At 31.4% G+C, this 23,832-nt stretch overlaps 1 protein-coding gene across 1 annotated transcript in view; it reads left to right on the plus strand.

The window, feature by feature from the left end:
• LOC113512494 (protein O-mannosyl-transferase TMTC2) overlaps positions 1–23,832 on the plus strand; it is a 152,390-nt gene that overhangs the window by 29,694 nt on the left and 98,864 nt on the right. Inside the window, exon 3 of the mRNA XM_026896393.3 lies at positions 4,130–4,934. Within this exon, the coding sequence (XP_026752194.2) occupies positions 4,130–4,934 (805 nt within the window). The remainder of the gene's footprint in view (positions 1–4,129; positions 4,935–23,832) is intronic.

The following is a 23,832-nucleotide window of genomic DNA, read 5'->3' on the forward strand; positions in this document are numbered from 1 at the left end:
CTAATTAAGTCGCCATATTGGAAAGAGAGTAAAGCGTGATCAGATCAAACTTATAACAATTTGTTACTTTAAGTAATTTATAAAATGAAGATACTCAATTTGTCTATATTTTTTTATGATTGTTTCGCGATCACATCGCCAAATCAGAACCTATTTTGATAATTCGAGTATAAATACTTATTTAATAAGTACATATGGATTTATTGATTTAATTCTAAAGTGTTCTTATTGATTTCATTATATTTATAAGTACTCTCGTCTCGCTCCCACACTACTTTACTCGTGATTAAAATAAATTTTTCGTTGATACAAAGTCTTGAGTGTTCATCCATGCGAGTATGCATGGATGAATATATACAGTCAATAAACTTGTAAAATAAAATTTTACCATTTAATAAGTATCTTTTCGTAAGATTTGAAGCAAGAAAGTTCGAAACGAAAGTCATTTACGAACAAAATACTCCAAAAACTTTTTATGTAAATAAGTGAAGGGAAAGGCGTCTTTCTCACAATTTGCAATACAATGGCTGGATATTAGAGATGATTTTTCCTTCTTCGCATAGTAAGCACGATTTTGGCCCCATAAAAATATATTATTCAATCGCCTATTTCACTGGATTTCCACTCGAAATCTAAAATGAAGGGATAAAATGTATGAGGGATCAGTATATATATAAAAGGATGAAGCTCGCATTAGTAACGCGGGTTGTTGTTTAGCGTGAGTCAATGGCCGGGAAAAATTGGCAATCGTGGGATGATTTGAATTGAAATTTACATCGTTTTATTGTGGATATTATTTTTATAGACACTTAAATACAGAATACGATATAATAGTATTAACATATTTATAAATATATATATAAGTAATTGCTAAAGTACAACATTAGAACAAAACTGGCAACAACGATCGTTTGATGAAGATAAAGTCGAACTAACGAAAATTGAGTCCAAGAAAATGTAGTGTCACAGGTCACTAAGCTTACACAGACGCTCGTCCGACTGACTACAAAGGTGTGTGAGTTCACACATCAGCCGGAAAGCGTCAAAATACGGTTCAGAAAATCAATTCCGGACAGGCGATTGGTACATTTAAACATGTCCATTATTTAGACAGCAATGGGCCCTACGTACCGAAAGGTTCGTATTGCAAGGTACCGGGCCAAAGATTCGAAGAAAACATCGTAAGTTCAAACTGCGTTGAACGAATATCCGCGCAGGTAAAATAGTAAATATTTTATTTAAATTAAACAGTTAGGGAGGGATGTTTGGATTTGTTCTTTATATGCCACTATATTTTGATGCGTAATGCAAATAAAGGGTACGGATCCCTTTCTTTCTTGGTCAGTTTAATATGAACAACTCTTACGTTGTAACTTTGAATAGAGGTATATAATATTAGGAGCAACTCAGCCCAGCTTCGTATGTTTATTTTTTAAATAAAATACAGGTCATGTTACTCAGTGATAATGTAATTTACAGGTAAAAGAATTTTTAAAGTCAGTTAAATATTTTTTATATTTATTCATTACAAACAAGAAATTCAATCATCCTTCTTTAAAATATTAGTTGATATCAATGATAGTAATTATAAAAATAATTTTATATTTATTTTTAGTTACCTGATAGTAAAACAGAAGTTTTTTTAATATATAATATCCCAAGGGGCTCCTTAATAGGAATAGAAAACTGACAGAGATTGATACTGTGTGTCAACGGTCATAGGTACAAGTTATTTGTAGTATTGACCTTAATGTTTCATTAAAAAGGTAAAACCAAACTCCGTAAAAGTTATACTGAAAAACTTTTTTAATCAAAGCTGATGAATGTGCCTAACACCGCTATATTTTTAATCTCGGACAAAACGGGAATGTTATTAGTTCAGTTCAGTTGTATTTTGTATTTAAGTTTCTGTATGAATATGTTTCCATTTGGCTGCTAGAATTCGATGAATAAAATTTGATGAATAATTTTTACTTGACATTTATAATCAAAGTTTATCGTATAATTAAATCTAATTGCTTCATATGTAGAGCGGTAAAATCATAAAAAAATGACAGTTGAAAAATGAGTTGAATTAAGTTTAATAAAAATTATGTTTAATCTTCTTCTTACGATTCTAAATCCAAAACAATTATGATTAATGTGTTTATAACACATAATTTAACGAATTATGAGTGGGTATACAAACAGTTACCGCCGAACCGTTTGTAAGTAACATAAATAGAATACAAAAAAATTGCGTATATTTTTTTTACGTTTATTTATTACTAGGTTTTATTCCTGACTTTGTCTGCAATAAAAAGTATTCTTCATTCTATATAGAATATGTATACTATACTTAATAATGATTTTTTTATTAAGTTTTTATTGAGATATTAAGGTACCAAGAGGTAATAAACACACAAATAAAAAAAAGAAAACAATTATTTTTCCGCATTTATAGTATATATATTAGTACAGACTAGTGCATTTAATATATAACAAAAAGTTTAATAAAAATATGTTAAGCTAGCTTTTACCCACGACTTTATCCACATGAACAGATTATCTTCATTAATTATATTATTATTCATCGCATATTGGATAACTGATTAAGCCGTTAAGGCGCTAAGAGGTAACTAATAAACTCACTTTCACATTATTATATATTAGTAAATATGTATATCATCATCATCATTATCATTGCCTTCATCCTCATCATATCAGCCATTTACTGTCCACTGCTGAATACAGCCCTCCCTCTTGGGGGGTTTTGGACAGAGATGTGGCTGCTCATCCCTCAACTAAGTTCCCCTAATTAAACGGAATTTTTTACACTGCATCTATTACATAAGAATAAATTTATAAATTCAATATGATAAAATACATTTACCGGTGTAAATGAAAAAGAGCAATTTTCATACCTACTTCTTGCCGTCTTATTATTATTATTATATCAAGGAAAACCTTGAATTTATTGCTTCCAATAGACCACCGTCGTTAACCATTTATTTTTCATATGACAGTCGATTGATCAAACCATAATGAATGGATGAAATCTAAATTGATTGATGGTTTTGCGATTACACGACGAGATAAGGTATAACAAAAGTAGACTCTGCCGGCTCACAAACATGTTCGTATGTTGAGTAAGTGCAAGGTAAGATTCATGTCGGGACTATCATTATTAAAAAGTTACAATTTTAGTAAATAATAGTATATTTTTTTCTTTTCTATTGTCTCTTCGTATTTGTCTTTTTTTTTTTAGGAATTAAAATAATAATTGTTGCTGGCAACTGGACAAGCCGATATTATACACTTTTTGATATGTTTTTTACACTTTCGCACTGTACGTTTTATAAAACAGGGTTGTTTTACGTGACGAACATTGATATTTATTATTCACTAATCACAATAATGTATTTTAGTCATCGTATTTTATTGTATTGTAAAATCTTTGTTGTACATAATTCATATGGAATACATCAAAAGATTTAATATATCGTCATATAAGTCCTTAACTGTCCATTGCTGAACATAAGCCTCCTCCTTAGGGGGTTTTGCTAGTAGCTGCCACATTTAGCAGGCGGGTTGGCAACAGCAGTTAGGCTTTACAGACGTTTTAAGAGTGACGCTGCTGCCCCTCCTTAGTCGCTTCTTGACTTGTCACCTACGGGAATGAATAGGGTGAATAGGCTATTATATGCCGGGACCACACGGCCAAGTGTATTTTAATACTTTAAATTATTCATTAGTAAGATCATGCAAAAAGTCAAATATGCAAATACCGAAATAACTTCATAATTATTTATTTATAGGTAAATACGGAATTCAAAATACAAACTTTAATTAACATCAGAAAAACTTTCTGCAAAAAAACTCAATGGTTCATATGATTTAATTGCTTTGAAATTAAAAACTGTGTATAATTTTTAATAACGAATGTAAAAGTTTTTTTTTTAATATACAATTTTCTAAAATTAATGATAATCAGATTTTGAACAATAAAATTATTTCTCAGTATATGTATGTTTTATATAAGTTTTTACCAGTCTGACCATAAATGCATAAATTTAGCTATAAATCTAACTTCCCAATGCAACGTATCAAATATTGAGCAATATATTTCAAAAGACGATTTCATTTACAGACGGGCGATCCTCTCCAATCCGGATGTCATCGGGCACACTCCTATAGAAGCGTTATTTGAAAACGATTTCTGGGGAACACCGCTCGCAGATCCTGGTTCTCACGGCTCTTACCGACCACTATGCGTTGCCACATATCGACTTAATTATGCTTTTACTGGATTTAAGCCATGGAGTTACCATTTTTTCAATATAATACTACATTGCATTGCAACTGCACTAGTCGTAACAGTAGCACGGCGCTTACTGCCTTCTTACTGCATACGAGTGGGTACAGCCGTTGCTGGATTAACGTTCGCTGCCCACCCTATACACACGGAAGCCGTAGCTGGTATTGTGGGCCGGGCAGATCTAGCTGCCTGCAACTTATTTCTCCTAAGCTTTCTGCTATATAGCGAACATATTCGTCTCCGAGAAGATCGATACCGGGGACAATGCCGACATATTTCTAATAATAATGTCAATCACCAACAGATATCGACAAGTGATCAATTTAGGCTAAGCTGTCATGGCTTGGTACAGCACATTATGATGAACTTTCGTAGATTGCTGAAAGCTGGAAAAGCTGGACCATTGAAGGTGTTAAATGCTTGCGATATTAAAACTGAAACAGTGAGACTAAAGTGTCAAAATAGTGATAGTGTCAGTGAAGATACCTGTGAAATTTTTCAGTGGCTCACATTAGCAGGAACATTGTTGTTCGCCACTGCAGGCACTCTTTGTAAAGAACCTGCTATAATGGTTCTGCCCCTTTGCATATTCTATGACTTTCTTAAAGGCCCTCGACAAGAAGAATCTTATTCCAAGGTAAGATACACTATTTTTACTTGCTCTTTTCGTTTTATAAAAGAGTCTAGTATTTTTATTGTATAAAGTCAAGTATCATAAACTTACGAGAGATTTCGAGACCGAAGGGTTTTTGCCTTTAACTTTGAAGGCGAACTGCTGAAGAATGATTTATAACTTTATGATATCTAATATTATTATAATGTTCCTTTCTTATTGTATATACTTTGTGACTAAATGCCATGAATAGCCTTTGCAAAGTTTTATTTCGTCCATGAAAGCATTCGATAGAATAAAAGTATAAACAATCCCTGACTCTAAGAAAAGAACATGCTGCAATCTGTCTTCTAAAACTAAAGTCAGTACTAATCCAATTGTTATCCCTTGAACGTCTTGATTGTTTCGAAGTCGTGGCCAGAAAGTTTGATCAGATGACTTGTAGGGAAACTTTACAGAAACTGTAATTAGTAATTGGTAAACGGTAGACCACTAAATGTTTTATTAACCTTATATATTATAGAAAGAATAAATATGTAATTAATTTATTACATAAATATAATTTATGTCTAGAAAAAAATATATCCATAGAAAAAAAAATATTTATCTGGCATCGGCTTACACCTACATATATCATTAAGGAACCTGTAAATTTGCTTCACTTATAGAGTTATTCCACTTTCCCAGTGTTTAAGATATCCAGGTATAAAGAAATATCTGTCTCATTAACAGAAAGTTATATTTATATTAATAGAGGTTAGAGTACAAATTATTTCAGTTATGATTATTTTGGCATATTAAATTCGACACAGACTTTATCGCATGTCTTCCCACTTTCATAAACGGATATTAATTTTAGTTTTTTACGTACTGATAACGATTTAAACATTCGTTTCGGCATTTTTCAAACAAAAATCTGTATGATAGTAAAGCAAAACTAAAACTGAAGGTCATTTACATTCAAAATTAGTTAAGTGCGGAATTTGCAAGTAGAATAAAAATAAGTAAGTAACAAATTTAAATGCAAAGTAGCCCAAGTGCGGAGAGATAATAAGTTGATGTTGTCTCAGTTACAGAGGTAAATGCATATAAAATTCACTCACTATCTCAGTTTTAGAGGGAACTATGACTATAAAACCGAAAAAACTAATCCCAAATATAGAGGTTTGCTTCATCCCACTAACAGAGTTGGACAATTGATTTGCCAAAGTGTTGGGATCTGAGCATTAATTCCAGCCATGGAGGTTTCTTACTTGTTCAGGTCCCACTTAACCAAGTTTCATTGTATTTTTTTCTATACACACATAGACTAATTTTATTACCATATAATAGCGCAAAGCTAACTACAGAATTCTCACAAAATATATATTTTTTTTAACATAAAGGCATTCTCTGTATTCTCATCGGTGAGTTTAATATGAAATATTTTTATTAGTTCAAGGTGTACAAATTCATCTACTTGTTCTAGTAACTCACAATCTAGCATAACCCCTCACAATGGTAATGCTAAATTAAAAAAAATTGAAATCGTTCGATTCTTAATCCATACTCTTTGCACAGAATCAAAATATTTTGAATAGTATGTTAAATAGTAACGTTAATAAAACATAAAATAAAATGAGGAGAGCACTCTCACATAAAATTTCGTTACCACACGCCTAAAGTGGTCGTTTATAGCGAGCTAATTAAATCGAATTCTCGTATGCGGACAGACTGTGTAGACATATTATGGACTCGGTTTCCACTTAACGTTTATTTGATTTTATATTGCAAAATAGAAAGAGCTAGTGTTAGTTTACACGTAATTAGTCCGGTGAATACTTAAGTTTTTCATATTAAATTTTGTGGTATTTGTGCATACATATTGACTTGTTCTGATTAAGCTTTTAAAACACGACCTAAACTAGAGGCTACAAATTATGATTCAATTCCTTATATCACGTAAGTTAGTTAAAAACTAAAAGGATTTTTTGAAATTCCGATGGTAAAATAGATATTTAATCCTCTATAGTCGAAGTTCCTAGTCCTTTGTGGCCGTGTGGTCCCAGCATAGATAGGCTACCCCTTCCTTTCCCGTGAGTGTCGTAAGAGGCGACTGAGAGAAGGCGAGAGATGGGCAACAGCGTCTCTGCCAAGCACCTGCACCTGTCAAGCGTAGCAACTACTGGACAAAGCCCCCCAAAGGGCAGACTTATGTTCGACAGTGGACAGTTAAAGGCTAATATGAGGCGAATGAATAATGAATAGTTTGTTATAATCCCATACGTATATATTCATCTTGGTATTTAGGTATTAATTCTAAATGAATACAAAAGAAAATATTACTAATTAATAAATGTCATAATCTAATATCTTTATGTAATTGTAAAATTGTAACATGGGCTATTTGAATTAACAAGCTCCGGTAATTAAATGATGAAGTTCATTACTCAATCACGCTTAAAGGAATACAAATTGAAAAGAAATGGGATACAATTACGTGATACCTTTGTCGAAGTTCCATTTATACTTCTAATAAATAGATGTTCTGGGCCTATTCGTTAAACTGCAAATGAACCGTCCGTCAGCAGAAAGCAAATTAGTGAGTTCAAGACAGAGCAATTATAGAGTCTCATGATGAAAACGGTGTGGCAACCAAAGTGATTAACGTTTGACGCTTTACAAAGCTACGGCAGGATAGGCTGGGGAGGAAGTTACGTCTAAGTGAAGTTTCCGATGAAGTTACTAGAAATTTTAGATAGTATTATGAAGTAAAAACTAAAAACTTTCTGAAAATATTTTATTTATGTGTTGATTATATAAAATCGAAAACTCCTATCTATAATCTTTAGTATGTATGTATATATGTGTATATATATATATATATATATATATATATATATATATATATATATATATATATATAAAATATAAAATCGTCCTGAACGAATAAGCATTATAAATAAAAAAGCTAAGTGAAGTTGCTTTTATCTTTTAAGACCTATACACGCATACAAACATTTTATACTTACACTACGATGAGTAACATCCAGGATAAAACACATAAATAATAACTGGAAAAATCTAGCTTATCGTGACATAGTTGTGGATTTCATCTCACACAATGAGCAATCCCATAGTATTTTCCCTACAGTAACATTTTATTACCATCGCCTTCGCAAGTTTATGTGATCTCATGCAATAAAGTGATAAAACAGTTAGCTCGCACAACGTTACGAAACTGCCACAGATATATCGACGCGAACAATAAAACTGCCATTAAAAGCGTAAACTTGCCGAATGTTTTGTTTTCTCTTTTTCATAATACCATAACTCACACACAAGCCCTGGCGTTATGGATATGGTAAAATGTTTTACAAATCCAAGGCTAATGTTTAAAATATCTCCATCAATACAAAATTACTGAAATAAAAATTAATTCCCAATTTGTCCAGTATAATTTGTCGCTTACTGTATTGTTTTACCACGATTATACCCTTATCGTTTATGCAAATTAGCATTTAAATTAGATTTTACAGTCTACGCACTTATAATGGAAGGAATAATAAGCTTCTTATTGTTATTGAAAGAGAGGTCACATTAGAATAGCAAATAAATCATTCATTAAAAAGTAATTAGTGAATATTTGGATGAGAATGTATTTTATGTTGTCGTAGGTAATACGGTTATTTCTATGTTAATACAGTGGATATTTTATACGATTTATTTCGAAATTTTTAATCCTTTTATCAATAAATCCTGCCAGTTACTTTGATTTCATTACATTTATCTGTGTATTTTTTCCAAATATATAAAAGGGTAATGACGCGTAAGATACAACATATAAGAAAATTTAATACTATTTTGGCACAGATTGCTTCGGGAAAAACAAATCATTTAACTTTTCATGACATAATGCAGGGTTTGTTGTTTTTCATATATTTAACTCAAGATTTGAGTTAAATATATGAAAAATAACGTAAAAAATATCAGCCTCGAGGAAAAATCTAAAAATAAGTACTAACTACCATCAATGAACCAAAGAATTTAAATAAAATTCTAACCAGCTAATTTCTGATATAAAGTACTTTTAAATAATGTGTAGACGAAGGCTTCCTCTATTTTTAATAATATTTTATTCCGTAATAAACTTCCTAGTGACTATTTTTACTACTTTAATAAAAGTACTGGCTATACCCATGACTTTTTCTGTGTAACTAAAATATACCAGACCAGACATATATAATAGACCAGAATAAAATTTAGTTTATGTACTTTTCTATGCTAAACACACTTTTACAATATTACATTTATAATATTAGTAAGGAGGGAGACCTTACCACAGGGAGACTGTACAAAAGTCGTTTGCTTCCACCTCTGTCTTATTCGTGTCTCTATCGTGAAGCATTTATGCTTGTATGACTGTGTTTCGGTTTGAAGGGTAGGATATAGCAGTGAGTTTACAGGGTACAAAGAAATAGCACGTGAGTCCTCAGGAATGGAACGCAACGCATCGGAAGTATCATGGGCGTAACGGTATACTCTGTTATGTCCATCGTATTGCTCATGTCTATAGGCGACCGTTACCACTTTCCATCAGATAGGTCTTCAGCTTGTTTGCCATACTAAGTTGCATATAAAAGTGCAAAATACAAAGTAACACATACACAAACACAGAAATATAAACACGCACGCACGCACGCACGCACATACGCACGCACGCACGCACATACGCATGCACACGCACACATACACACACACGCACACACATATTTAATACTGTTAATTTAATAAACATTAATGTTTATAATACAATTAAATCGTATATTTTGCTGTACACTAAATGTACACATTGGACAAAATCGAAGGTCGATCTTACAAAATGTAACTTAACCTTTCTCACGGTACCTTACACCCCTTTGAAAACATTTTTATGAATGAGCTAACTGTTCCCCTGGCTTAGCTCGCGTAAATTTGGATTAACTGAAAGAATTTCGTACATTTATCGTCCGCTCTCTAAGCGACTTCTGAAAGGAGGAGATTTTCAATTACTCTGTATTTTTTTCTATCTGCGTGTGTAAGTGCGCGCGATTATGTCACCAGTTCTAGATCGATTTAGATAATTGTTATTATTCATTGACAAAGTGTTTGGTTTTAATATTAATTGAGTGATAATTAAAAATGGTGTTTTTCCTTATGGAGAAAAGCAAACTGCTTTTTGTGAAGCAAAATCTATTTGTAGTTAGACGATAACGTGTTCTCAATTAAAATTTTAAAATATTTAAAATTGTATCTAAAAATACTTGTTATTTGGTGTAAAATAATACTTATTCAGATTAAAACACAAATATCTACCTACTCTAACCGAAATTAGCGATACGCTTAGCCAAATGAATATCGATTCAACATTTCCGCGCCGCCGGCTCATTTACTTCGCATAAAATTAGTATCTGGACCTTTTCGCGGATAGCGTCCAATATTTCTCCCATCTTGAGGACTGAAGCAATTTTGTGTAGCTCTCAACATTAAATTAACATTTGGGCTTTTTCTTCTCCCGCTTACCCTTCGTTCTTTGCCGTCCCTAGCCCAGTATATTTCAGCGGTCGCGTAATTTGTGGCTCGTAAATGTTCTGAAATTGGTCATCCCTTTGGTTGAGGTGAATTTATGGCCTCCTCGGTCGGCCTGTCGAAAGGGGAATTAATAAGTCCCCTCTAATGGTGAAACGTACCCTTACCATCAATTTGAATGCCCCAAGATTGCTGCGGACCAGCCCTGGAACGAGCATCTGGACATGAAATATCTTACTTACAAATTCTTATTCATTTTGTGAGCCCGACAAATTGGATTCCCGATCGATGGCTGATTTTATTATTATTACAACTTATATAGTATTACAGTGAATTGATTATCTGTAAATTGATTGCGACGTAAATTGCTTGTATTTGGAAAATTGAATAATTATTTTCTATTAAACATTTCTAAATTGAATAAAACAGAATATACGTATTTAACCAGAATGAGCATGGGTTTACTTACATAAGTTGACTTGCTACCTTATACGTAGCAAGAATTTTTTTTTTTTTTGTTATTGTTCTATGTTGAGATCAAAGATTGCTTCTACATGACACTCAAGTGTCTAAACTAAGATTATCTATCTCGTGGAAATCAAATCAGAAAAAATATCATTCGTAAAATAGCGCAGCGCGCGAAGAACAAATCCGATTTAACTATGAAGAAAATAAATGTTTGACAGGATGAGTGTATTTGTAAGTATATGAGAGAAAATATTGCGTGTTTTTCGATAATATTGAGGGTATACTCTATCAATAATAATTGAGTATTTATAAATTGAATTACAATTTCATGGTGTTATATACAAGTATATTCGCATACATCTTTTTCGATTAATATACATATCTCTAGATATATGTATATTTGATTACTTATTACAATCATTAATTCTCTAATGTATTTCAAAATATTACCTGTACGTATAAGCCTATGTTATTACGCCTATTGTTATTCAATGTTGATTCGTTGGTTATTACGTATTCGTGTCGAGTTCACGCTGCTAACATTAATGAGTAAATAATGGTTGCTGTAACTAGCGTATTCAAGCACAGCTATATAATTCTTAGCTTTGAAAATCACAGTTATTTGTATCCGTCCCTGCTCTTACACGTTATCGATGGTACTCGTAAATATCAAAACCAGTTTCACATTTTCAGTAAGCGTTTCAAATGATCGTATTTTATGTTTCAATATAATCGAAAAGAGATAAACAAGAATGGTTGTAAATAACATTGGTTGAACGCCTCCTTGTCTTGTAGAAAGAATAATGGTATTTTCTATTTCGTTAGGTTATTCTACGTATAGTTGTGTGCGCTCGGACGGCTGCCAGCTGGGCCACACGCCGCGCAGTCCTACTGTCCCTCCCGCTCGCAGATGTAATTTTGCTAGAACTGGCATTTAATTAAATGCCGCTTACACTAATAGAATACGTATCGCTGACCAAATATTAATATTTCATTTGTATTGCATACTACATTAATTTATTTCATGTCACTTGCCTATGTTTGACACCAAAGCGTAGGTTTAATGGATTTTTGGTACTTTAATTGTACTAGCACATTTCATATAAAAATCAGTAATTCAAAATAACAATGCCATTAAACTCGAAGACTTGATAACCGATGAAGAACAATAGTTCTTAAGTAATGAATTTACCTTTATTGGATCATTACTCAATTATAATAGTCTATTATGCGTTCACCTCAGTGCATAACAGACAATTACAAATTAATCAGTCATTTAAAAAATTAGCGATCCAAAATGACTATAGAGCTTAAATAATCAATAACCGATAGGGAAGAAAGCTTTTTGACTAACAATTTAATAAAGACAGGTGTGGGACGCACGATTCTAATAGGTACTACAAATAGGTATAAACTATACGAAGGTTATAGAGAAACGATGGATGTGTAGGTGGATGAGAATTATTTCGCATAACAATAGAAAAAAGACTTGGTTTAATCGCAGATAATATAATACTATATAGTTTAATGGATTTTAGAAACCGTATTAGTAACTGAGTAAATCTACCAGAAAACTAAAATTATATAACAACGTCAATAACCGACAAAAAAAAAGATTCTTGACTATACTATATTGACAGCTTCTGCTAATAACTGTATATAACATGACAATTATAGATAATTATTTTGTACGATGATAGAATAAAGGCCCACGTTCTCAAAAATTTATAACATTACATTGATAACGAGAGAAAAAAATGTAAAGAAATTGTTACTTTTTCGTATATTTTCATTATAATATTCTGTTTACTAATGAGGCAGGATATGCCAGAAAAAATATACGTATGAAAATTATACGAGAAAACGGGCTAGCAACGCTTATAAATTCTATTTTCCGTTTAAAAACCTCTCATTAGGTAAGTACTCAATTGAATACTCATTCTAATTGTATATGTCACGTTTGATAATTTTCATGTCATTAGCATAACTTTTATTTAAATACAACAATACCAAAACAATTGTTATAATTTTACTACCCTATTTATGTGTATATTCATTTGTTCCATCATGTCTCTTAAAATCTTCATAGCATATTGACATATTATTGGAAATGCCTAGAATAGCTGCAGATTTATTTGTTGCATCTAGGTGTATTAAATACTAAACAATCGTTATGACATTTAGTAAATCCATATCTTTCTCTATTCTATATGGTAATATAAAAAGATATGGGCTATATTTTATCTCGGTCATGCGGATGAAGGTGCAAGTTAAAAGTTAATGTATTTACATTTTATTTCATGTGAAAATACATAGTTTAGTTGTCAAACGGAAAGTAACTAACAACTTAAATAAATAATACAAAAGCAACATTTTCATCAGTACATAATATTAATAGCAGCTTGCAACTACCATTTTCGACCTCCCCATAAATATCTCCAGCGTCTCGAGTAATTGCTACTTCAATTCTTTCTCTATATCTAGTGCACAGCCGATCCTAAATCAAAGAGCCGTGAAGTTCCCCCCACACTTCCATATTTTCGCACCCCGACAACGTCGTATAATGGCTATTGACCAAATTTATCGACTTTCGTGTCATATTTTCATCTTTATGTGGCGTCGGAATTGGAATCACATGTGATAGAAAAAGCTTCGCTAAAATAAATTATTCAGATCTTAGTCTTTTGCATAACTATATTTTATTGATGGCGGAAATTGTTCTTCTCTGCTCGGTTATATTTCATACAGATGCGATAACAATGAACACTTGGTTCTTTTATTACTAATATGTAACAATATACATAGATTTTGTTCCATACAAAATAGTCTTTAATTGTGGCATAATTAATTGATTTGTTTTATAGTCATATAAAACAAAAGTACTAAATTAATTTTAATACAATTTCTGTGAACCAAAAAAGCATGTTCCAAATCAGTTTATAAATAACGGAGTTATGCGTTAACAAACATAAAGAAATATACAAATAAATTGAGATCCTCCTCCTTTTTTGAAGTCAGTTGACAAAAACATTGAAAAGAAGGAAAACTTTTCCTAATTATTTTTTTCTTATTCACGTAAAACATATATATAAAATAAAATTGTATGTCAATATCCCTACATCATCTTAAAAATGGCCATCCAATTAACAAAGACCTTTACGGTTTATGCAACTTAATATTATGAAGAGGTCATTATTTGTTCAATCGATATCGACGATATTAAAATCTGTTTTCAATTTAAAACGTACCTGTTTTTAAATTTAAATTAATTTCAACTATTTTCTCTCGAAAACATCATAATAAACAAACTTTTTCAACTATTAGTATTTTATATTAATAAAATGTTAATAGCACTTTTAATTAAATACACATATTTATTGTTCTTCTAAACCTTAACTTTTTACTGCTAAAGATAATATATAAAAAAAAAAAAATTGCTAATTCCAATCAGAAAAAATATCTAACCGAAATTAACAGTTGGACCTAAATATCACGTATTAAAAATTACTTGTAAGTATATAAAGACCTTATCTTCTATTATCATGATTTTTCAATTATTACTGAAATAAAGACGTAATAATAGTGAAACAAAAATTACAGGTAAGCTGGATTCCTGCATGTTCATGCAGGATTGCATGATTTTTAAACAAAATCTCAAAATTCATCATAGATACGTGTACACTAAAAATATTATCGTTCGAAGCCCAGCGTCGCGATAAACTAGTTTTCGTGAAAAATCTTGTTAACTAAGGGTAACTTTTATCGAAAATAACTGGTCAGGTGCGAATTGAACTCCCACGCCGAGGGTTCCGTGCCAAAATATATAACTATAAGATATGTTATAATCACCTTTGTCGCGTTTGTCATACGAAATAAACACCCGATAGTTTTTTTGATACTACAATTCGTAATTACTTATTTTGTCCCGTAATTGAACAACATAAACATAAGAATAAATAATAACTTTGAATATACCGAGTCAAAAATATTTTTATTTTCTTTCCTACAGATTTGCTATTGACTCCAAACCCAAAAAGAAAAAAAAATATGTGATATATGTGAGTCAACAATATATAAAACTATTTCTCAAATCAATAGTAGTTGGTGAGATATAGCGCTGTGATATACTAACGGAAGGACATACAAAGTCGCATCATAAGGGTTCTTTTGTATCTGTGTAATACAGAACCCTATAAATCAAATCACATCAATTCAAATATATATTTTATATTGCTTAGTAATATGTAGTGAATATCTATTTCTTTTTTTTAACAAACCATTGATATATATTAAAAAAAGATGTCAACATTTTTACGTATATTTAAACAACTATTTACTTTTAATTTTCTTGTTTATTTAAACAAGAAACTGAGTACCGAGATATAGTTGGCTCAAAAAAACTCTAGAATTATACAAAACTCGATGAAAAGTTAAAAAAGTACCTGTGAACATTATATAAAAAATATACCATTTATTTAATGAAATTTTACTCAAATACATTTGACGATTTTTATGTGAATAATAACAAACATCCAGAAAGATCTCTACATTTTTTTTATTATAATGATTATTAAGATTTTAACCATTTTAACACTTCAAAGATCAAAAGTTTGATCGGCGAAAAAAAGCATTCCTTTGTTTACACATTTTTATGACGATTTCTATTCCACATCTAAACATAATGTTTCTGGAGACCGAACTCAAATTGCTAAAGTTATGACACTGTAACAAATTGATGGATAGATAGATAAAACGAATATGACAATATTATAAAAGACTTCGACACCGAAGTAGAAAAAAAAAACAATCATTTATTTATTTATCGTTACACAAATAGTTCTATGACAAGGATCACTTTGGGATAATCTAAACATATTTAAACCCTTGACATGTAAATACAGATATTCGTGTCTTTGTTGAATGATAATATTTATATTTAAAACGAACAACCAGGAGCGTTGACCTGTTGATCGAAAGAAATAGCACCAATTCATAATCGTACAATCAAGACAATTTCATATTACTTAGAAGTTATAAATATACTTCTAAAAATATCATGAGGCTTTTTTGTGTTATATTTATAACACTGACTGTTTCGTACACTGAAGTGTTTTTTTTTTATATTAACCAATGAAAGTGACCACACTACTTGATGCCATCACAACATCCAGTGTGATTTGCCAATCACCTATCATCAACACGATCAGCAATAGAAAAATAAATCGTTTTTAATAATTCATCAACAATATGAGCCTGCAAAACTTTTAGTACATATAGTTAGCATATCACGTGTATGAAGATATTACGTATTATTCTGAAATTAAATAAATGTAGAGGGACTATATTAAAGCTCTACAAAACAGTTTTCCGTGGTGAAAACGGTAAAATGCACTTAGACTTAAGTGAAATAGCAATGATCCCTAGTAATCCAGATAACACATATTTACCGTCTATTCATACTACAAAGAAGAAACTGGATGGAATTTAGTCTGAGATGAGAGCACACGACCGCGCCTATGTCTTATAAGAAATAGCATTGTTTAGGCACCAGTTACTACCTTACCCTACTAAGAGTCCAAACAAATTCGAAGAAATATGTAGTATTGTAATAATATGTTGCCACTTTACAACTTAAATACATAAGATGCTAACATCTACTTACTCAAGTACACACAAAACTCTACCACCAGTGAATTTAATCTGTATTCATTTTAACACACGTGTGCACATAATAATGTTAGAGACTCAAAATGTAATGCTCTGGACAATTGTTTCCATCACGTACCTACGCTTCTATTCAAAAGGGGGAACACGAACCAAAGGAATTCGGGCAACGAAACGAAACAGTTTCGTTAATAAGCGTTATACTTGTATACTTCAAATTGTTAACGAGTGCTTCGTTTTGCGAATATGCATTCAAAGTTTCCTTTGAGTTGTTTCGTTACGTACATACGAAAGATAACGGAGTTCGTAATTTTACCGAACTTTGTGTACTTTTGTTAATTTCAAAATAATTTATATGATTATACGTTACATAATACTTGTATAACTACTGATGAAAACTGCCGTTCTAGGACAAATATGTGTGTGGCAATTATATGCTATATGTTTTTCTATAACAAATAGTACGTAGTTCTAGAGATAAGTTTTAAAGATCATTATCTTTTTTAATAAAAATTAATATTAGCCTTTTCTTACTCAACTCAGCGTAGTTAAAGTACGAGCAATAATAAATACGTTACGTGATTACATCGTCAATTTTGAATTGATTTTCCCAATTTTTAATCGAAACGGTTTACTCCTGATGAGTACTATATTAATATTGTGAGGTTCGAAGTTAATGTATTTCTTTACAAAGCAAAAACCTACTTATTCTGATGCAGTCTACTTGCAGGTACATGATTCCGCGATCTCAATTCAAATATTTTAAATATGACATACGAAATGTGTCACCTTAACGAACGATGTTTAAGAATATAAATGTTAAAGATGAACTTTTGTAGGACACCTAATAAACATATAAATATAACATTTAATTTTACAAATTCGCCTCTTTTGAGTTCCTTACAGATCTCACATTTTACATCGAAGTCGGTCCGATCCTACTTTTTACTCAAAATTTTATTTGTAACATGTTTTACGTTCGCCTCTTTTACGCGAAGCGAGACATAATACAGAATGTATTATGTAGGTACATTTTCCTCGTTTTACGATCTCACCTTACGTGTGAAATGAAATTTTATTTTGCGGATGTTAAAATATTTGTTCCATGTTACTTTTTGGTGAAAATAAAACATTAGTAAAATGGTAAATTAAAAAAAATACGGGTTATTTGATTGGTTGTATTATTGAACTCCTTGTCGATGTGAATATTAAAAATTTTAAATATCCCAAATTTTAGTAACATAATATGACTTTTATTATCTCATTCTATATAATCTGAAGTGTCTATCTAATAATTTTTATTCAATTTTACTAACTGGAATATTACTAAATAAGATACCACTTATATTTACTTTAATATTCAAGACTCTCACGCAAGACATCTCATCTTTCTTTTGGGATCGTAAAAATCAACATTTTATGAGTTTATTTCAGATTTCTGACGTAAATAATATTACAGTCTACAACTAATTCAATAATGTCACAACTTGTGTCCAATATAATATAAAAACTGTACCGAGTGAAAGTAGGAAAATTTATTATAGAATGTTTTTACAGACGTTCCAAGTTCCTTAATCTAAAATCGATAGAAACGACGCCGAACAAAGTTGTGAATAGTACCCAAGTTGGGAATCGAAGAAAGTCGGACCTTTCGTTCGACACCTGCGTGAAGATACGCTCCGTTGATAAAGCTAGTTCTCTAGGTACGTAACGTAAGCGAGATAAAGCAAAACCTTTATACAAAGTCGACAACCTCCAGTCAAGAGAAAAATATTTTTGTATACATTGTAAGTACAGATTACGTAACATATAACTAGGTATATAAATGTAATATCTTTTGTCTGATCACAAACTATTTAATGGTAAATAAAGTATTTATCTCATTCGATGTGTCTATTAGGTTCCACTATCCGCTAGAGTAAAAAGTAGCTAGTGTGCATTACCACTACGTTCTCATTTACGTCGTCAAATTTGTATAGAAATTAAAATTTATGAAACCGTAAGTTTGAATACATTTTTGTCGATAGAAACGCAAATCAATATTACCGCAAATCTGTGTTAAACTTACACTAGAGAGTCAGAGGCGTCACTGTCAGTCGGTGTCAGTAGTTTCTTCTACTACCGTCCCCAGATATCTCAAGTTTGTGACACACAACACTCACTAATCGTATATACGAGTATGTTACCTGAAACCATTTGAATTTATTCATTACTGGGTTTTACTCTGTTAATAACTCTAAGCCATAATCCTGATTGAGATGAACTTGTAATCACGCCTAGTGCAACGTAGTCAAAACATCGTATAAGGTAAGTACATTTTAAAATTACAATGCGATATACTTACGACTCCTCATTTATGATGGGGTGATCAGATACATTTATAGGGAAATTACTAATATGCGAGTTCACATGCCTCTATTTCACCAAATATGAAATATATGTAGGATGTAAATAAATTGGATTTATTAACATCCTACATATATTTCATTTGACAGCAGGTTTTAACTTATCTACAAGTCTTTTTTTTTTAATAATTTGTAAAATATTTTTTTTCAACTAGCTAAAACTATAATGATATATAGTAATATCATTAAAAGTTCTAAGTAACAGTTAAAATTTTTTTAATAACATAACCAAAATATTTAGTAACATAATATTTTTAATAATACTATATTATATATAACATAACAAGGTTTTAATAATACACTTTATTCTTTGTCTTATATTTTCTTTATAAAAAGACGTCTTTAATTTTAGCAAATTAGTAGGGTATTTAATTAAGTTTTTAATTGTAATAATGAAATTCAGTTCACAATTGGTGAATTCATTATCTTATTATATTGAAAACCTTCTTAATTATAAAAAAAAAATTATTAAATAGTGAATAAGTAATAGTATAATAGTGCGTGTAGAGCTAGTTTTCAATAAAAGCGATGACAGCTCCGGTAGATAACACTCGATTACGGAACGGGGATCCTAAGATTTCAGAATCCGAATCCTAGGCAAATATTTTTTTTTTCAAATTTTTGTTTAATTAAACGTGACTGTCAATCACTTTATACTTCAAATGGTACCTAAAGTTATCTTCTTGTAAGCTACATTACAAGCTTTCGTGAATCATTAAGACGGTCTAGAACCTCTCAATATCAGGAGACGCCACCCTCTCATAAGTAATAATAATAATAACCCTGGTGATAGGAATTTCCTTTCATAATCCAATCGTTCCAACTCTTAAATGAAAAATGAAAAAAAAAACAAAAAATCAAACGATCACCAACCCGACTGCCAAGCGTGGACTACTATGAAAACCCCGCTTATGGGGTAGTCCTATGTTCAAGAATGGACAATTAACAGCTGATATGATTAAAGTTTCAAATCTCATATAAACATAATTTCTGTAATTACATTGATAATATATATGGCATAAAAAGCTAATCAACTAAGTAATATGCATATTCTATATTCGAACGAATAAAGCGATTAATATGCAAGAGATATTCACGTCAGAACAGCGTCTAACTGCTGGAATAGATGCGTTATTTCCTCTTACAGTCGCTCTTTTGTTCTGTACGAGTAGACTGCTAGACTTGTAATTTAATTCGAGCTCCGAGCGAACTGTGACTCGCGACGGACGCTCGGAACAATAATAGCTGCAAAGGTACATCTTACTATTATGGCTCTACTATCTAAATTCAAATTATGAATGGATTTAACTAATGTAAGAGGTATAAATAGGAGTAGGAGCAGGCATTCGAAATGTGGTGCAACGGTCGCATGCTCTACAGCAGTTGAATACACTAAGTCATCCACAAACGTGTTCTCTTTCAATTTCAATACCGAGAAAACCTCGAATTGTATCATTTACGTCATATGCCCATAAATATCATATTTCTTTTCAATAAAACCTCTAAATTCTAAGATCTTATCAACAACAAAGTTTTACAAATGAGTACATCCAAAGATTCTTTATTGGTTATCTATCATAGGTTTATTACTTGACAACATAAGTGCATTTCTCTAAATAATCTATCTGTAGTATATGTATGTATATATGTATAATTTATTTTATTTTTCACATTACTTGTATTTATTTTTTCAAGTAACGTTAATTAGTTTGGAAATGTTTTAAAATACTTTTTGACTGCTATTTCTTATATGTCCATGGACGACACAAGTAAATCAATTAAATAGATATCTTCTACCGCATCCAATTTTTTTAATTATTATTTTCACCACTATTGGTGTTATTAAGACCCCTCATATTATTTTTTCTTAAATATCTTTCATGTACAAACAATTTTCTAGTTACAATTTTATTATTTTAATAAGATACGTATACCCTTTGCCTAGAAAATCCTAATAATGGTTCTTAAAAGATAAATTTGTCAAACGTTCATAAGATAAATAATATTCCATTGTTTCTACCTATCCTAATATATAATGATGTGATGTTTGAAAATTGTAGTACATTTAAAAATATAGATTCTAAAATATGTTCGGGTCGCTTTCGAATCCGATGTGGGTGTAAACGCCGATTATTATAAAATACGTATTTCATAGAGCGTTGTACAACGCAAAGCGTTATCGACAATTTATAATTAATTTTACTATCTATTTATCTTTAATTTTACTATTGATTTTGTAAAGAATTGACACGTGACCAAGTAAATAAATAAATAGTTTTATTTTCACATTCTTTATAATATATACTCTTTAAGAAATTTAGAAAAAGAATTGCTTATTATTCTTTAGGCTATATTTTATTTTTTAATAGGTAAAGAGTACTTTTTAAACATTCAATGAAAAAAATTCTCGTCCAAACCATTTTTTAATTTAATGATTAAATCGTAAATATATGTATATAAGTAAATTCAATTACTAAGACGAGCGATCGTCGACTCTAATGAAAACCATGGGATCAAATAACAGAGAACACCGCACAAAGGTAACATTAGTCTTTAAGACTTTCAGTACAACAAAAGGTTTACAACAGAACGTAATACGATCTGTATTTATTCTGTATGAGTACAAATTTCATCAATATTGCTCTTTCACATTGAAATGGGAAAGAATGAATGAAACAATTTACTTAAATAGAACTCGACACAAGCAACCTATTTCTTTCTCGCCTACTATAGCAATGGGTTTGGTATTGTCTCCCTCCCCGCACCACATCTGGTGCCGCCCCTCCCATGCCACCGCCCTTCAGTCTCCGACGCCGTCGGTGCTACCAACAATGACCTCGTATTTTAGACGGAATTGCTCAAACACGGAATAGCGAAAACTTGGAATAGTGTCGTGTTTAACAATTACGGAAGGCACATTTGGTGAATTTGTCAAAGTTAATAATACTTGCTATAAATATCATGTTGTAGTTTTATTTGTTTAGTCACCTAATTTTATACTTTTTCTCTTATAATACCTACTATCAGAGGGAGACTTTGTACAAAAGTCGATTGCTTGGGTACCTCTGTCCCATTCGTGTTTCAACCGTGAAGCAGTTGTGTTTGCATGGCTGTATTTCGGTTTGAAGGGTGGGATATGGCGTAAATTTACTGGGTACAGAGGAATAACACCTGAGTCCTCAGGAATGGCAACGCATGGGGGTATCATGGGCGAAACAGTATACTCTGTTATGTCCATGGTACAGCTCATGTCTATAGGCGACGGTTACCACTTTCCATCAGGTGGGCCGTCAACTTGTTTGCCATTCTAAGTTGTATAAAAAAAAAAATCTTATAGTCATTAAATAAATAAAATATGCTATTTACGTCATATCAATTTTTGTTTAAAGAAATTGTCTTTCTACTATGCAAAATACAGTTTTTTTATACAGTTTTGATATGAGTTTCACTAACATGTAGATAATTTATTACAGAAGGTTCGTATATGAAATTCGTAATCGTGCAAAGCGGGGGCAGGTCACTCAATAAAAATATCTATAATGAATTATCTATGTACCTACTCTTTCAAGTCTTCTTAAAAGTCAACTTTTTCGCTGAAAACTTTCATCGCTGACTTTGTAATCCAAGTAATTTAGAGCGAGGGGAAAGGGACTGTTAGTAATAGGTTCTAACAACCTCATTGCTAGCAATATACGCTATTAGGTCAACCTCCACGCGACTCCCCCTAGAAGCCATCGTGATTAATTCTTGTAGAATTCTTCACGATAGATCGACTAGCCTGCCTTCATCATCATCATCTATCACTGATACCCCGCCAGCTTATAGGGATAGCGCAGACAATTGTGATAGCGTCACAATTCGAATGCCTGCTCTAACTACTAAAACTACTTTAATTATGACAATATTAATATGTGACAACATAACATTTTTTAAATAAGTTGACCTCTGAAATGTATTTCGCGAGATTTCAAATTTCAAATTAATTAAAAATTTAATTAAGTAAAAAACATCAAAGTTCATTATTATGGCGTGATAGTGCTTAAAATAAATTGGTAGTAAAAAAACTATTGTTACTTGCAGGCTTGCACACATATGTGGGTCATGTGATACAGGTCTATGCTATTATGACTAACAAACAACATGCTTAATCAACTAACGATACTTTTTTTAATACATACCATACATATTGGCTTCGTATGGGTAAATCGATAGAAAAATAAATTTGTATTTAAATTTAAATGAAAGTAACATATGTGAGTGCCCAATTTGGTAGTTACCTTTCATGCATTAAGAATTAGTTATTCTTCATCTTCCTATTCTTATCCCAATTATTATTTGGGGTCGGCATAATATGGTTTTATCCATAATACAAAAAGATTTGGTTTTTAGTTTTACGACCGGCCACCTGCCTGACGTCAACCCTCTTTGGGAATGTATTTGTTGGTAGTTTCTGTCACCTGCTGTATGGAGGAAAGGATTAAGGAAAAAAGGAAGGGAACCTTGGGAATGTGTAAAGGAAATTGGTAAATGAGAAGAATAAGGGACTTATGTGGGAAAGGAAAGAAGCGAACACTGCAGTTGCGGAAAGGACTGGGACACTGCAGCGGCTCGGGAGGCCGGGGACACATACCTGTAGGTATGCTCTTATTCTAGAATCAGACAGATTTCTAGAGAAGAACACCCTTGACTAACAATAAACAAAATAGAGAATAACTATTAATTACATAATTTTCACTAGTTAGTTTGAACTGAATTATATTTTATATGCCTATAAGGTCGATAATAAAGGGTCAAATTGTATTTTACAGTTACATCATATGTACATATATTGTGTACCT

Source organism: Galleria mellonella, unplaced genomic scaffold, assembly GCF_026898425.1.
Source record: "Galleria mellonella isolate WM207_F2 unplaced genomic scaffold, CSIRO_AGI_GalMel_v1 utg64, whole genome shotgun sequence".
Classification (NCBI taxonomy): Eukaryota; Metazoa; Arthropoda; class Insecta; order Lepidoptera; family Pyralidae; genus Galleria; species Galleria mellonella.